General features: G+C 41.8%; 1 protein-coding gene across 1 annotated transcript; it reads right to left on the reverse strand.

Moving 5' to 3' along the window:
- Nucleotides 1-307: 307 nt before the first annotated feature.
- Nucleotides 308-13,865, reverse strand: MRPS11 (mitochondrial ribosomal protein S11). The gene is made up of 6 exons (XM_020964716.2): nt 13,593-13,865; nt 13,301-13,426; nt 11,207-11,305; nt 1,933-2,062; nt 1,110-1,175; nt 308-714 (listed from the first exon to the last, which is right to left on the reverse strand). The coding sequence occupies exons 1-6, from the start codon at nt 13,655-13,657 to the stop codon at nt 607-609; spliced, it is 594 nt and encodes a 197-aa protein (XP_020820375.1). The 5' UTR covers nt 13,658-13,865; the 3' UTR covers nt 308-606.
- Between the last annotated feature and the right edge of the window lie 127 nt (nt 13,866-13,992).

Genomic DNA, 13,992 nt, shown 5'->3' on the forward strand with positions numbered 1-13,992 from the left:
GAATTCTAAAGATTCTCCACAAACAGCAAAATCTTCCAAAACTGAACCACATGTGTGGTGAGTGGAGACAAGTTGTCTTAGGAACTAAACAAAAAGGTCACTGATTATGGGCTGTACTACTGCAGTACTGCTACCTACAGCACTGGACGGGCAAACCCCAAAATGATTATAAGACATTCTAACATTTGTATTTTACACACATCCTCCTAGGGTAATCCCTCCAACCACAATCACTTTTAGGGAGAAGGGTGTATTTTGGCAACACCCAGAAGGCCACACACACCAAATAATGACAGATGACAAAGAATATGGTGAGATATATTCTATTTTGTCAGGACTGTGGAAAGAAGACAAGCTGTTGACACTTGCCAGACGTGTACCTGTAGCACCCCCTCCTGTCCAAAAGAGGCACTGCTTCACAGTGATGAGCACTGGCAGAGTTTCTGCATACATTCAAAAGATGTACTTGTATATATAACTATACACAGGAGGAAATCATCTCATTTTTGCTCATCAATCGAGTCTTGACTCATCTTTACTGAGTTCTGCATTGTTCTGAAGTCATGAAAACTGAAACTAGATCTCAAAGACAGTCCACTGTTTCCTTCACAGTCTCCGGGCCTTTCTTGGGCGGCAACCATTATGTGGGATGGGGGTATTGTCTGTGATTGAGATGACCTCCAGGCCCCCCATGGTCAACCCCTTGATGGCAGACTGTGAAAGCACAAAAAAGACGGTCTGAGTAGAGTGGAATAAGATAGAGAGTTATATCTTATATTTTGAAAGAGCTATGAGGGCTTAAACATTAAATAGGATTATTGGCAAGGACTGGAAGATGGCATGTCCCTTTGGATTCTATTAAGATCTCTTTACCCTCAAACCCACTGCCATCAGTATTTTGCCTCTAAGTCTACAATTTAAGCACTGCTGAAGGGCAGCCCTGCTTAGAAGAGCTGAGCAGCTCACAGGAGAAAACAGCTAGGCTTAGAAAATGAACTTTCCATGAAGGCTTAGTTTTAGGTTTCTCCTCATGCTCCTGCTCTTGGCTCTGGAAAGCAAATCCTATTACCAATAATAGGAATAAAAAATGAATACAACCAGATACTTACTAAACGCCCGGGTCCCAGGCCTTTTACCACCACTCTGACATGGATCACTCCCTTTGCTGTGGCTTTCTAGAGAAGAAACAAGTGGTCAGATCTCCTACAATTAACTTACATCTGTCACTGTAGATTATGCATAGCTGGTATCACTGCCACTTATGGAAACAAGGACAGAAGCTGCAGGTAGATGGAGAACGCTATGATTCTAGACCAGGGGAACCTATGGTACTGTAGAGGGTAACCTGAGCACTCAATGTGATATGCAGAGAGTTAAGGTAGGGAAGGGATGAATGAGGACGTAACCGTGGATAGATACTGAGAGGAAGAGAACTTAGGATGCCAGAGAAGAACTCAAGTTAACAAGCTTCCCTTGCCCATGGATGATGCTGATACTTCCTAAGAAATAATAGCACTGCCACCCAGTGGAGATCTCTAAAGAGCCCTCAGACTTCCTCTGAGGGAGAAAACATTGGGTTCTGGACCATGAAGCCAAATGCTCAGCTTTAAGGATTGTCACAGATAGTCCCTGGCTTTTGAATAGAGGAAACTTTTAAAATCCATGATGGCCTAAACCTCTCCTATCACGTTGTGTGAAGAAGTATGTTTTTGTCTCCCTAGACTTCATTAGAAGTGAAAAGCAGAAGGCATTTCTTGCACTAAATAAACCACCAGCTTCCTCCTAACCACCTCCATGCTAGGGAATATTATCTGGGTACTGACAGATACTATATCATTTTTTGATTCTTGGCTAAGTGGGAATTCTCCATAACGGTAAGACAGTTATAAGCTAGAAGAAACGACAAGGAGCCCAACCAGAAAAAGTTCTTACCGCTGCTGCAGCAATGCCTGCAGTTTGTGCTGCAATCCCTGTGGCCTTTTTTGCATTTCTGAACCCTTCAGTGCCACAAGAAGTTCGGGCAAGTGGCACATTGGTGGAAGAGACCACCTGGATGTGTGTGCTGGAAAAAGCAGATGACAGGCAGAGGTCAAAACCGTGTCTTCTAATAAGCTCATCTAAAATCAAAATAATAGCTATCATTTATATAGTGCTTTAAGGTTTGCAAAGTGCTTCACAAATAGGATCTCATCTTATCCTCACAGCAACCCTGGGAATTAGGTCTATTTTGTCCATTTTACAGAAAGAGACTTAAGGCAGGTGACTTTCCCAGGGTCATAAAGCAAGGAAGTTTCCTAGACTTGATGTGAGTTCAGGTTTTCCTGACTCCAGGCCCAGTGCTCTATTTACTGCAATAATTTACCTCAACTTACCTAGCAATAATTGCTAATGCCAAAGTTTCACTTTTTTTAGTCAACAGAGTCACAGTCCCAATAGCAGGAGTGTTCAATTAGAACTTGGACAGACATATGGCAGAAGCAGCACATTATTTTCTCTCACAGCTTCCATTTGGCCAATGATTCAAGAATACTTATTTTCTTTTTATTCATTCAATAAATACTTATGATTTATTAGCACAAAGTGCTAAACAGGACACAAAAGATGAATTAAGACATAGTCCTTGTGACCCTAATGGCACTTACAATATAGTATGAAATAAGATATGCACACAGAATGTAAAACAAAGGTTTTCTGGTCCAGATCTGCGATTTCATCAGTGTATAGAAACTTTTCATTAATGAAAATCAGCAATGATCTGTCCCTTAAAATCTTAAGAAAATTAAGTGATTTTCCCATGGCCCCACAGTTACAACGTACAATCAGAAATAGCCCATCTACCTAGGTCTTCTTGACTCCAAGGCTGGCCTTCTTTCTATTATGCCATGCTTCCTCTCAAAAGTTTGAAGTAACAAAAAATCATGTGAGTTTTAAGTAGGGAGAAATAATTTCTAGTTGAAGGTTTCAGGGAAATTTTCATGAAGAAAATGATATTTAAGCTGGACTGTTAAAAACAGAATTTCAACAGGTGATGAGAGGTGAGTGGCATTCCAGGCATAAGGTAATGGTGTGGGCAAAGGCACTAAGGTGGAAAAGCATGTTTGAGGAATGACAAATAATTCCATTTTATTGAAGCATATAAGATGTTTTACATTAAATAACTAAACTTATGGTACCCATTTACATGCTGACAAATAGTGTAATGCAGAACCTTATTTTGCCATTTAGGTAGTACGGCCCTTTAAGCCATGGAAAGCAAAAGCTGGTGCTTAATCTTGCCCCAGACCTCTTTCCTCCCAAATCTAAACAATAGTGAATCTTGCATAGCTCAGCATAGCCCATACCTCCAACGCAAATGGATAAGAAAGCTTGCAATATAATTGCTTTAGATAATTATGTTTGTACCAGAGACCAGGACACCTGGTCTGGTTTGTGTGATCTCTGACCCATAATAATGGGGTGCTTGTGCTTGTACTTGTGCCCCAATTTCTCCCTAGTCTCAGAAACACTGTCTCTAAAAACCATTCCCCAGCCCAAGGACACTGTGCCTAGCAGTTATTCATGCATGGGCCTCAGCATGACCCTTATCTCTCTCCCTGGTACAGCTACACAGAGCTGGGCTGCTCAGGCCCCAGCCCTCAGATCATGTCTCTGGAAGCCTCCCAATTCCTTAGTAAGTTCCTGTGTTGTGAGAAAGCTTTCCCTTGTTGCAGAGCATTCTTTCATCAAGAAAGAGGGAGAGGGGTGTCCTTGGCCAGCCCAAGGACTCTTCCTCCTGCCAGACTCCAAAGATCCATCCCCCTCCCTGTCCTGTACACTCCCTGTACTTTTCCATCCATAGCCCCCAAAGACACCTGCACCTTTGGATTACCTCATCAGTGTCCCTGGCATTTCTTTCCCATGCTCTTTTCCATATAAACCCCAGCTCGACCCCTGATTGGGCTGCTTGATTTGGATGTGCACACCCCTTGCAGCCGCGCACTAATAAATCCACATTTTAAATTACATCTGAGTCTTGCTCGCTGATTTCTCGGTACAACAATAGCAGCTAATATTGTAAAGTACTTTACAGACATCTTATTTGAACCTTACACCGAGTTAAATAACAGTTTCAAAGAGGGTGACATGCCTTTGACCACAGAGTTCGTTCAGAAGGATATGAACCCAGATCTTCCTGACTCCAAGTCTACAACAGCATGCAGTGTCAAATATGTGGCTCACTCCCCAGTGCAGTAGAACCAGATCAAAATGTAATTGGGAAATACTTAAAAATAAATAAAAATACAATAAAACATAGATAATATTAACATGTGGTTTTCTAACTCAACAGGAGGACCACAGGACCACGTATGGTTTAGTGGCTTCTATTTCTATTTAAGACCACTGGACTACAGTATGCTGGAAAAAAAGAAAACAGAGAAAGGAAGAAATGAGAGAAAGAAAAAGAGAAGGAAAGAAAGAAAGCCAAGGAGAATTTAGGCATAACTCTAGTAACTGCAGCTTTAAGAAAAAAAGTCAGTCAAATCTATTCTCCATTTCACTTCTGCTGTCATCTTGCTATTATTATCATTGAGAAATCATAAATAGTAGCCTGCAGGGGGGAAAAAAGATGAAGTAAAGGTATGTATCAGTGAGTACAGACAGCTTGCTGGAATGGGTAAGTGGTTAGAGGCCATCACTCTTGTGCTGTTAGTGCTGATATTTTCCCTACAAACAGTCTTTAGCTGCCTACACTGACCAAATTCAACAGGAACTCGTTTATCCCTCTGTTTCACTGACTATGCATACATTCTAAGTGACTTTTTTGGGGATTTAGTTTAGAGCTCGAAGGATTAGAAACTCTCTAGTTAAGATGCCTCATTTTATAGATGAAGAAACCCAAGCCCAGAGAGGGGAAGAGACTGGCTCACAGTCACAAAGCAAGGAATAAATGTCACTCCAAAGCACGTGCCCAGGGGGCGGAGCCAAGATGGCGGAGTGAAAGCAGTGACTTGCTTGAGCTCTCCCCCAAACCCCTCCAAATACTCATAAAAAATGGCTCTAAACAAATTCTGAAGCAGCAGAACCCACAAAAGGACAGAGTGAAACAAATTTCCAGCCCAAGACAACCTGGATGATTGATCAGAAAGGTGTATCGCGCCGGGCTGGGAGCACAGCGCAGCGCGGTGTGGGCATTCAGCAAACCTGGAGCAGGCCTCAGAAGACTGAATCTCGGGCAGCTGTGGAGGTTTCCAGACTCCTCAATCCACCAATGCCAAAGACAACTTGGAAGGTCAGTGGGAAAAGTCTGTTTCTGTCGGTGGTCAGAGAGGAAGGCGGGGTCTCAACTCCATTCCCCAAGAGCCTGGGGGGGGGGCAGCTGCTTCCTGAGCTTCCGGCCCACAGACTGAGGGGGAATCCAGTGGCTGATCAGAGAGGGACTGCAGGGATCTCTTTGCCAGTGCTGAGGCAGGAATCTCTTGCTTTGCCCGTGTCTGGATCTGGGTCACAGTTCTGGGCAGCGGTGCCGGGGTGAGGAGGAATGCTGGCGTGGTGGAGCTTGCACTGGCTGTGGACAAGAAACCCTCCTCACAGTTACAGGACAGAAAGGAATACTTGTGGTCACAGGACAGGAAAGGAGTAAACACCTTGCCGCTTATCATACCACCTTGGAAGAACTGAAAATTTACAGGTCCCTACAAGTATCTCTGAAAACAGCTACACAAACCCCTGAAGCTTGGGACAGTACACTCTCCACACTGGAAGTAGACTCTTACCTTAACAAGGAGTTTAAAACTCAAGTAATTGGCTGGGATCATGAGCAAGCAGTGCAAAAAGAGTCAGACTATATTATCTTACTTTGGTGAAAAAGAAGATCAAAATATACAACCAGAAGAAGACAACAAAATCAAAGCTCCTACATCCAAAGCCTCCAAGAAAAATATGAATCAGTCCCAGGCCTTGGAAGAGCTCAAAAGGGATTTTGAGAAGCAAGTAAGGGAAGTAGAGGAAAAACTGGGAAGAGAAATGAGAGTGATGCAAGAAAATCATGAAAAACAAGTCAACAGCTTGCTAAAGGAGACCCAAAAAAATACTGAAGAAAATAACACCTTAAAAAACAGCCTAACCCAAATGGCAAAAGAGGTCCAAAAAGCCAATGAGGAGAAAAATGCCCTAAAAAGAAAAATTGGCCAAATGGAAAAGGAAGTCCAAAAGCTTACTGAAGAAAATACTTCCTTAAAAATTAGAATAGAGCAATTGGAAGCTAGTGACTTTATGAGAAATCAAGACACTGTAAAACAAATCCAAAAGAATGAAAAATTAGAAAACAATGTGAAATATCTCATTGGAAAAACAACTGACCTGGAAAATAGATCCAGGAGAGAGAATTTAAAAATTATTGGACTATCTGAAAGCCATGATAAAAAAAGAGCCTAGACATCATCTTTCAAGAAATTATCAAGGAAAACTGCCCTGATATAGTAGAACCAGAGGGCAAAATAGAAATTGAAAGAATCCACAGATCTCCTCCTGAAAGAGATCCCCAAAGGAAAACTCCTAGGAATATTGTAGCCAAATTCCAGAGTTCCCAGGTCAAGGAGAAAATATTACAAGCTGCCAGAAGGAAACATTCAAGTACTGTGTGGAAACACAATCAGGATAACACAAGATTTAGCAGCTTCTACATTAAAGGACCGCAGGGCATGGAATATAATATTCTGGAGGGCAAAGGAGATAGGATTACAACCAAGAATCACCTACCCAGCAAAACTGAGTATAATCCTTCAGGGGAAAAAATGGTCATTCAGTGAAATAGAGGACTTTCAAGCATTCCTGATGAAAAGACCAGAGCTAAACAGAAAATTTGACTTTCAAATACAGGACTCAAGTGGAACATGAAGAGGTAAACAGGAAAGAGAAATCATAAGAGACTTATTAAGATTGAACTGTTTACATTCCTGCATGGAAAGATGATATTTGTAACTCATGAGAACTTTGTCAGTATTAGGGTAGTTGAAGGAAAAAAATTGTATGTATGTATATAAGATAATAGATAGAGGGCACAGGGTGAGTTGAAGATTAAGGGTCATATCTGGAGAATAAAATTAAGGGATGAGAGAGGATGATACTCGGAGAAGAAAGGGAGAGGTAGAATGGGGTAAATTATCTCACAAAAAAAAACAGAAAAGAAAAGTCTCTCACAGTGGAGGGGAAACAGGGGAAGGTGAGAGGGAATGAGGGAATCTTATTCTCATAGGATTTGGCTTAAGGAGAGAATAACATACACATTCAATTGGGTATGGAAATCTGTCTTACCCTACAGGAAAATAGGGGGAGAAGGGGACAAGAGAGCAGGGGGAGTGATAGAGAGGAGGGCAGATTGAGAAAGAGGGTAATCAGAAGCAAATACTTCTGAGGAGGGACAGGGTCAAAAGAAAGAATAGAATAAATGGGAGGGCAGGATAGGATTAAGGAAATAGAGTTAGTTTTTCACAACATGTCTACTAAGGAAGTGTTTTGCATAACTGCACATGTACAACCTATATTGAGTTGCTTGCCTTTTCAATGAGGGTGGGTGGGGAGGGAGGAAGGGAGAAAATTTGGAACTCAAAGTTTTAAAAACACATGTTTTTAAAAAAATATTTTCACATGCAACTGGGAAATAAGAAATACAGGAAATGGGGTACAGAAGTCTATCCTGCTCTACAGGAAAATAGAAGGGGAAGGGGATAAGAGAAGGGAGGGGGGAGAGACAGAAGAGAAGGCAGACCAGGGGAAGGGGTATTCAGAATGTATGCCATCTTGGGGTGGGGGAGGGGTGAGAAATTTGGAACTCAAAAACTTGTGGAAGTGAATATTGAAAACTAAAATAAATAAATTTATATCAAAGCACATGCCCTATTCCCTCCAACACAGATCCTCTTCTCAATCTCCAATTTTTCTCTATCAAGGGGTTCCTTCCCTGATGCCTTCAAATATATCCAAGCCCCTCCCTCACCTCAAAAACCTTTACCAAACCCTAATATCCCTTCAAGCTATCATCTGATGCATTCCTCTTTTTCTCTTGAAAAGCTATCTACACTTGCTATTTCTACTTCCTTTTTCATTTACTTAACTGTCTGCCGTGTTGCTTTTGAACTCACCACTCAACTGAAACTGCTCTCTTTAAAGTTCCCAGTGATCTTAATCCCCAAATCTGATGGTCTTTTCTCAATCCTAACCCTTCCTGCTGCACCTGGCACTGCTGACCACACTCTTCAAATGGATATTCTCTCCTTTCTGGGATTTCATGACATTTCTCTCCTGGTTCACCTCCTACATATCTAACCACTCTTCAGTCTCTCTTACCGGCTCATGTTCCACATCACACTCCTAACTGTGGGTATTTCTCAAAGTTTTGTCCCAAGCCTGAGTCTCCTCTCCTTCCATACTCTCTGTAACCTCATTAGTTTTCTCAAGTTTAACGATCATTTCTCTGTAGATGACTCCCAGATCTATGCTATCTAGCTCCAGTCTCTCCCCTGAGCTTCAGTCCCAATGTCACTCACTGCCTACTGGATATTTCAAACTGAATGCAAGGCAGGATGTGGGAAAAGAGGTACATCGATACATTGCTGGAGTTATGAAACGGTCTAACCATTCTGGACAAATACTGACAATTTGGATTATGGCCTAAAAACTATAAAACTGTGTATGTTCTTTGATCTAGAGATAGAACTACTAGGGCTATACTACAGAGATGAAATAAGGAGGAAAAATAAGCACAAAAATTTTTACAGCAGCTCTTTTTGTGACTGTAAAGAGTTGAAAACTGAGGGAATGCCTATGACCTGGGGAACAGCTAAACAAATTATAGTATATAAATGTGATACAATACTACTGTGCTGTAAGAAATGATGAAGGAGAGGGGATGGTTTCAGAGAAATCTGAGAAGACTTGTATGGAACTGATATAAAGTGAAGTTATCAGAACTAGGAGATTAATTTACACTATAAAAACGATATTGTAAAGACAAACAACCCTGAAAGACTTACAAATTGTGTTAACTAGCTACAATTCCAGAGGACTTACAACGAAACATGCTATGAACCTCCCGATAGAGATGGCAAACTCAAGAGTGTAGATTGAAAAAAAAAATATATATATGTATTATGTCTAAATAGAGATATATTTTTCAGATATACCCAATGTGGGGATTTATGTAACAGATTTTGTTTTTCTTTCTTTTTTCAATAGGGGCTGGGGAAGGTGAGAGGGAGAGAATGTAGACTTGAAAATGAAATAAAACTGAATTAAAAACAAACAAACCCTAAATGTCCTGAAGACATCTTTTCAATATGTTTAGATTAAACTCAAGATGTCTAAAATAGAACCTTTCCCCCTAATCTTCCTCTCTTCCACAAATCTGTCAAAGGCACAGTCATCTTTCTACTGCCTGAGGTTCGTAATCCTGGCATCATCCTGAACTTGTCACTCTCCCTCATATCTAATCAGTTATCAAATCTTGTCTTTTCTACTTTTACAATACTTCTCACATCTTACCCTTTTTCTCTACTCACAAAGCTAACATTTTAGTTAGGGCCCTCATCACCTCTTGCCTAAATTACTCAAACAACCTCCACATTGGTCTCTTGACTTGTTTCTCACCACTCTAGTGGTGCCCAAGTAATTTTCCTTAAGCACCGATAACAGCATGTAACTCCCTTATTTAACCAACTCCAGAAGCTTTCTATTGTCTCCAGAATAAAAAAAAATTAACTTTACATTTATGACATGTATTTATAACTTGTGTAGCCCCAGTAAAATGTAAGCAGACTGCAAGCAGGCATTGTTTCATATTCTGTATCTCCAATACCTAAGTAAATATTTGTTGATTGATCTCAAAATTACTTACTATGAAGGAGAGGTAAGAATTTAACTTTGAAAAACGCTCAAAGAATTTAGAGCTGTGAAAGACTTTAGAGATAATCTAGTTCAAGACTTTCATTTTATAGACAAAGATACTGAAAGACCCTGAAGAGGTTAAGTAACTTAACCAAGTTTACAAAGGTAGTTTAAGTGAACCTAATTCGAATCTATGGCATCTGACTGAATTCAGTGCTCTTTCTATTATACTGTCTTCTGCAAAGCATTTCCTTTCCCACCTCATTCTACAACTGAGAAAACTAAATCCCAGAGAGGTTAAATGACTTGCCCAGGCTCACAACAGTTAGTGAGTGTTTGAGGTTGGATTTGAACTCAGGTCTTCTGGACTCCAAGTGAATCTTTTCATCAATCATTCTGCCACTGCTCAAAAACACTTCTGGAACTTCTTAAGTTTTTTACATGGCTTGTAAACTGATGCTTATGAGAGTCCAGTCATATTACTATTTTTTCCTCCTAATGGTATTACCCAACTTAATTATCCTGCTCATCACCAGACTTCGTACTAAGTAACTTTTGGTTATTAAAAAAAAAGCAATCCCAAAGGATACAGGTGTGGTGACAGGGAGTCTATTCAAGACAATATATAGGCTCTCAAGCTACATGCTCTGAAGTAATTCCAAAAGCACACTGAACAATAGCATCACTTATAATAAAGGTTTGGCCTCTCAAGATGACTTCTTTGAATGTATTTGGATGTGTAAGTTAGAATCTATCTTAAAAAACAACCAACCAACCAACATATATGACAGTTGCAGTACTTCATATATGCATGCAAACACATCTGTGTGCCTTATTTTCCAAACTACATAAGCTCTCTGGTGGCAAGAGTCTTGTCTGTTTCTATCATACTTTTCACAATACTTAATGCAATACTGAACATATAGTAAACACTCAACAAATACTTACTAATCATGGCAGTACCACCTGACTCTAAACCATCTCCCTTTAGTAGACTATACACTAAAAATTATCATTCTGATGAAAAGCAGATATATATAATAACAAATTTATCTCTTCTTGAGACATACTAGCAGCATTTGAAAGAGAAAATTAGAAAATTTTCAACTTTCACATTATTTGCAATGCACTATAATGAAGTAATTTTGTAATGACATACAGTGGTTCTCTTAAAATAAGATGAGAAAAGACATAAGGGGTAACAGTGTGAAGAAACTCTATTGAATCTTTAGTGATGGGCAAGACACTAACATTAATCCTTCCCAATAACAGCTTACTGACAGTAGTAGGGTTTTCAGACCCAGGCTACAAAGGCACACTCTAGTTTGGAGTGTTTCTTCCTTACTTGTTATATGTTGCTTTAATGTGAGCTATTGGGATTTCTTCATATTTCTTGCCTCCCCATGTCAAGGAGCTCTCCTGGCCCGGAACTGGAGGAAAAATGCTATAAAAAAAGCAGAAATATATTTAAAGTACTCTTACCTACAAAAACATGAATAAGTCTGTTACTGAATACTTGCAGATACTTTAAAAACTTATTGCTACTATCTGATTCACTTTCCCTTTGCCCCACTGGGAGACAGATAATAAACGTTACATCATGAAAAACTGAGACACAGAAAAACAACTTTCTTGATCAAAGTCACATAGTAAACTAACAGGGAAACCATGAGACATAGGATCATAGTTAGATTCTTGTTTGTAGGGTAGAAGTAGGAGAGGGAGGCCTCTATTTTGAGGTTTTCATGACATTACTCTCTCCTGGCTCTCTTACCTATCTGACTAATCCTGCTCAGTCTCCTCTGCTGTCTCTTCAACCAGGTCACATCCATTAACCTGGATATTCCAGAGGTGTGTCCTGGACCCTCTTCTCTTCTCCCTCTGTGCTACTTCACTTGGCAATCTCATCAGTTATTGTCTCTATGCCGATGATTTTCAAATGTACTTACCCAGCCCTAACCTCTCCGCTGACGTCTAATATCCCAACTCCAATGGCCTATTGGACATCTCAAAATGCATGTCCCGTGAATATCTTAAACTCAACATGTCCAAAACTGAACTCTTTATCTTTTCTCCCAAACTCTAAATTCTTCTTAACTTCCATATTACTGTTGAGGGCACTACCATTCTCCAAGTCAACCAGGCTCACAACAGAGGTGTTGTCCTCAACTTACTCCTCACTCTCTCAGTACCCCAATCCAATCTGTTGCCAAGGTCTATTGATTTTACCTTCATAATACCTCTTTAATACTCCTCACCCTCCCTTTCCCCTACTTTCTTCTTTCCTTTGACACCACTACCATCCCTGGCACAGGTCCTCATCACCGCATGACTGAATAATAGCCTGCTGGTTGGTTTACCTGCCCACTCCAGTCCATCCGCCATTCAGGTGTCAGTGATTTTTCTTTCTTTTTTTTTTTTTTAGTGAGGCAGTTGGGGTTAAGTGACTTGCCCATAGTCACACAGCTAGTGAGTGTTATGTGTCTAAGGTCAAATTTGAACTCAGGTCCTCCTGACTCTAGGGCCAGTGTCTATCTGCCCCTAGTGATTTTTCTAAAGCACAAGTTTGACCATGTCATTTCCCTCCCCTACTCAAACTGCTTCCCTACCTATCTCCATCAGAATAACAAAAAATCCTGTTTGGCATTCAAAGCACTCTATACCTGCCCCCTCCTTTCCAGTCTTCTTACACCTTACCTCTCCCTCCCCCAAAACACTTTTTGATCCAGTGACTCTGGGCTCCTTGCCCTTCTTTCCAAAAAGATACTATTTCCTGTGGGTGTTTCCCTCTTCATCTCTTGGCTTCCTTCATTTCCCAACTAAAATTCCATCTTCTACAAGAAGTCTTTCCCAATCCCCCTCAATTCTAGTGCCTTCTCTGTTATTTCTAATTTAACCTGTATATGTCCTGTTTGTACATAGGTGTTTGCATGTTGCCTCCCTCATTAAGCTGTAAGGTCCCTGAAAGCAGGCGAGGTCTTTTCACCTTTCTTTGTAATGCCAGCGCTTAGCTCCATGACCGGCACATAGCAGGCACTTTACTGACCATCTGATTCTGAAGCCTGAAGCTGGAAGGACCCTAGAGATCTCTTAGTGACTGTTCCAAGGTCGAAAGGGCAGTTAGTAAGTGGAAGAACCAGAGTCTGGTGCCCTTTCCACTGTAGTCCCGGACCTGACCCTCTGGCTCTCTTCAGCCTGACACCTTTCACTTATACAGACACAATTGGTCAGTCTGGACCTGAGAAAGTTCTTGGTCCGAAACCTGCTTTTTCCCTTACTCAATGAAGCCAGGCACCGTCCTCTTCAGCAAGGAGGGGCTGGGCTTGGGCCTGCAGCTGGGGAAAGTGAACAGGAGCACTCCCGAGGGCACTCAGAGCAGGACAAGTGGGGCTAGGAAAGGGCTTTTTTTTTTTAAAGGGTCACTTTGGGTCGGCCTCACCTGAACCTGCTGGGTTTCTGGGCAGCCCCAGGCTCTGCTTCTGTTTCCGCCTCCGTCTTCTCCACTGCTCCCTGGGGCCTCCGCGCGCCTGTGTGGAGACCACCGCCCGGAGCATCGTCCTGGGCGCTGCGGAGAAGGCAAGGTCCGGTGAGATCTGGGCTCCCACCCCCATTGCTCCCCCCCACCCCGGCTCCCTGGCCCCCTGACCCCCGACCCTGGGGAGAAGTGAGAACACGCCTTAGGCGCTGGACAAAGATCTGGGGTCTGAGGCGTGGGCAGGGGCTGTTCTTACCCCAGACTGTGGATGCAGGTCCGCAGGGGTAAGAGGCGCCGGCCCGCGGTCCTCAAGACTTGCATGGCCGGACTGGAGCTCCGGGCTGTCGGCGCAGAGATTCCCGGTGTGGGCGGAGCCCGGCCAGCACCACGTGCAGGGGGGAAAGAGGAAAAATGAGAAACTAAATTATTGTTTTTCCATCTTCTGGCTGCTAGATATAGGTACTTGATGTTTAATAAAATTGAAAGAACTATGAGTAAAATCACTCCCGAAGTTCTGTGCTCTTTTATAAAAGGCCAGACACACAAAGAACCGCTCTCCCCTCCCTCCTCATTGAAATAGTTTGTCCTAAGAGAAAAGGTAAAACTTTTCGCGTCTTCACACACGCGGTGTCTTGTGGGAAAAACGCGACCCCAAA

Source organism: Phascolarctos cinereus, unplaced genomic scaffold, assembly GCF_003287225.1.
Source record: "Phascolarctos cinereus isolate Bilbo 61053 unplaced genomic scaffold, phaCin_HiC Scaffold_3;HRSCAF=262, whole genome shotgun sequence".
Taxonomy (NCBI): Eukaryota; Metazoa; Chordata; class Mammalia; order Diprotodontia; family Phascolarctidae; genus Phascolarctos; species Phascolarctos cinereus.